Here is a 3,493-nt window from a genome sequence, read left to right on the forward strand (position 1 = left end):
TTCTTCACGAAGAATCTCAGGATCGGGTTGATCAGTCACCGTGGCCAGGGCAAAGTCATCATCGGAAAAAATATTGCGATAAAATGGCCAAATTCCTGTTTTTTCGAACCCATTCTCAGCAATTTCCGTAGTAGCCGCCTTGATGAATGCAGGTTTCATGAGCTCGGCAACGTCATATTGGCTGACGACTTTACCTGGATTCTGTTGTAGGAAACGCTCTACTTCCTGTGCGTAGTACGTCTTGAAAGATGCCATAAAGGATACATCAAGCGGTTGAAGTTTGTTGCTAGTGTGAGGTGGTAAAACTAGAACCTTAACAAAGTTAGCTCTAGCTTTCTCGGTAAAAGCTAGGTTCTTCGTGTGCGACGAGTGGCCATCAATTATGAGCAAGGCAGGACTGTCTTCAGAAGGTTTTACATGCTCCAAAAAGTGATCGAACCACTCATTGAATACTTCGACCGTCATGTTACCGATGCATTACAGGCAAATTTGCTTCCACGTGATGCCCCTTTCTTCAAAGCTTCGTGCATGCACATTACTGCCGTAGCTGTTTCTCCGCGTTCCGCAGATGTAATACCACCAACCTGTTTTTTGCCTTTCAATGCCGCTTCCTTAGACATATTCGGAGGAACCTGTAAGAAAGTATGAATAAAAAATTAAACTGATTTTTAAACTAACTACAATGCCAAAACAAATACTAACGATACAAACACTAGTCTCATCGGCGCTCAAAACTCGATCTTGTTTCAATTTGGGATCTTTCAGCGCTTCTTCCAGCAAATCGTAAAACGCAGTTACTGCTGGCTTATTGAAGCCTCTGGCTCGGGCGGCAGAGGTAGCTTCAGGTTTATGGAACGACAATTTGGGATTTCGTTTCAGAAAATTGCTTAGACAAGCTTTTCCAGCCATCTTGGTAGACTTGTTGAACGGGTGTGGCAATCCATTTTTTTCGGCCAGATCAAAAGCAAGCTTTCGAACATTAGTCATCGTTATTCCATAGAACCTCTTTTCCAAATCCAACAGATGTTGTACCAGCTCCTCTTCTTGTTGAGAATTGAATACGGAATCAAGAGGTCCTAGCCGAGTTGATACAGTTGGACTTGTGAGATGGCGAATCAGTGTGGATCTTGGAATTGCGTAACTTATTGCTGCTGTCTTCACCGGCGATCCACTTTTTACAGCCTTAATGGCTCGTTCCAACTGCTGAGCGGTCCATGACTGCCGGTTACTCTTGCGCTTGTAATTTGTAGGCATCTTCATAGTAAAACCAAAAAGTTTTGTTAAATACCCTAGGAAAATACTAGTGTCCGTCTTTCCTTACCTTAATGTGTCCGTCTTGCCCGAACTGGCAGCTTTTTTTTTCGAATGTCCGTAGCTGTTCCTATAAGCGTTGAAAAACCTCTGATTTATCACAAGATAGTTAATGATGGACTAAATAAACACTTACCCGTTGGAGGAACACGTAAAAAACAAAAAAATCACGAACTTCTCGCTATTTTCTACGGAGTAAAAATTACATCGAATGGTGCACCCGCGAAAATAATTTTTGTTTTGTTTGACAAGCTTGACAGTTCGCTCGCTGGAAATCAACAGTGTGTCTCGAAAGTATTGATACACTTCATTGAAAGTATTTGCATAACTAAAATATTTCAAAAAATTTCAGTTAATGAAATATTAAAAGTGTCCATCTTACCCGCAGTGTCCGTCTTTACCTACTTTCCCCTAGTTTTGCCGATCGAAGCAGAAAATGTAGATAACGTCTGTTTGTTTTCATCACGCAGTCTCTCCATAACCGAGGCGATGTCATCCCGAAGCTTACTCAGCTGTGATGTTAGAGATGTTATCGACGCTCCCAGTTTTTTGAAGTCATCTCAAGCAGCCTGCTGATGGCTAGCCATTTTTTTTTTTTTAATTCGTTTATTTTTACAGGCTCAGTTACTTAAGTTTAAAGGAGCCGAATTCTTAAATATAATTTTAAAACTATATATATAAACAATTTTCTTACATCTATGGTTAGTAAGGTGGAAAACCGATTACTCGCGGTGTACTCGAGTTTAGGAGGGTGACATATTTTTAGGAGAAGGATGGGATATAAGGAAATTGTAACAATGTTGATGAACACTCAATTTATAAATCTATTCGTATATCTATAGTGTATTTACATTTCAACTTATTCTACTATTTATAGCAAGGGGACGAATTACCCGCAAAGGAAGGAAAGGAGGGTATAAGGATGTAGGGGCAATCACACACGAAGATCTATAGCTTTAAGGAAAACATATATATGGGACATGTAATCAAGGTCTAACTGAGCCAACACATCTCTCACCGGTACATTGGGCTGTCTTCCTCGGGCCCGAAGGGAGTTTTTTAAATTCGATCTGGCGACCAGATACACCTCGCACGACCAAACAATGTGCTCGATGTCGTGATAACCTTGGCCACAAACGCAGAGATTGCAGAGATTGAAACGGAAGAGTAATGCATCTAACGAACAGTGATTGGACATGAGTCGGGAGAAGGTGCGAATAAAGTCCCGACTCAAGTCCAGACTTTTGAACCACGGTTTGAGGCTAACCTTAGGGATAATCGAGTGAAACCACCGGCCCAATTCATCTTCATTCCACTTGCGTTGCCAGTTAGCGATGGTATTTTTGCGGACTAAAGAATAAAATTCATTGAAGGCGATTTGACGCTGATAAATATCGCCTTCAATTGCACCTACCTTTGCTAATGAGTCAGCCCTCTCATTACCCGGAATGGAGCAATGTGAAGGGACCCAGATAAAGGTAATGACATAACAGCGTCTGGATAAAGCACTCAAAATTTCTCGTATTCTCTCAAGGAAGTACGGCGAGTGCTTTTCCGGCCTCACTGAACGGATAGCTTCGACAGAGCTAAGACTATCCGTTACAATGTAATAGTGTTCAACAGGTCGTGAGGCGACGCTGTCCAGCGCCCAATGAATTGCTGCCAATTCAGCAATATACACTGAGCAAGGATTCTGAAGACTGTGTGAGGTGCTAAAAAATTCGTTGAACACTCCAAATCCTGTGGACTCGTTTATAGTGGACCCATCAGTAAAGTACATATTATCACAATTGATACCCCCATACTTTTCATCGAAGATCGTTGGAGCGATTCTCGATCGTTGGTAATCTGAATATCTATGGATATCTTGCTTCATGGACAGATTAAAATGCACAGAGGAATTGATGTAGTCAGGGAAACAAACACGGTTGGGAATATACGAAGAAGGATCAACCTGCATGGAGATGTATTCATGATATGAACTCATGAATCCGGAGTGAAAATTTAGCTCGATCAGCTGCTCAAAATTTCCGATCACCAATGGGTTCATGACCTTACACCGGATGAAGAACCGAAGAGATAATAAATTGAAGCGATCTTTTAGTGGGAGTAGGCCTGCCAAAACCTCGAGACTCATGGTATGCGTTGAGGGCATACATCCCAACGCAATACGGAGACAAAG

The 3,493-nt window shown here is 41.7% G+C and overlaps 1 protein-coding gene across 1 annotated transcript; it reads right to left on the reverse strand.

Annotated features, from left to right (window-relative positions):
- Nucleotides 1–461: 461 nt before the first annotated feature.
- Nucleotides 462–1,254, reverse strand: LOC129774359 (uncharacterized). Its single transcript, XM_055778081.1, has 2 exons — nucleotides 712–1,254; nucleotides 462–632 (listed from the first exon to the last, which is right to left on the reverse strand). Exons 1-2 carry the CDS (start codon nucleotides 1,252–1,254, stop codon nucleotides 462–464), a joined length of 714 nt encoding a protein of 237 aa, XP_055634056.1.
- Between the last annotated feature and the right edge of the window lie 2,239 nt (nucleotides 1,255–3,493).

This window comes from Toxorhynchites rutilus, chromosome 3, assembly GCF_029784135.1.
Source record: "Toxorhynchites rutilus septentrionalis strain SRP chromosome 3, ASM2978413v1, whole genome shotgun sequence".
NCBI lineage: Eukaryota > Metazoa > Arthropoda > Insecta > Diptera > Culicidae > Toxorhynchites > Toxorhynchites rutilus.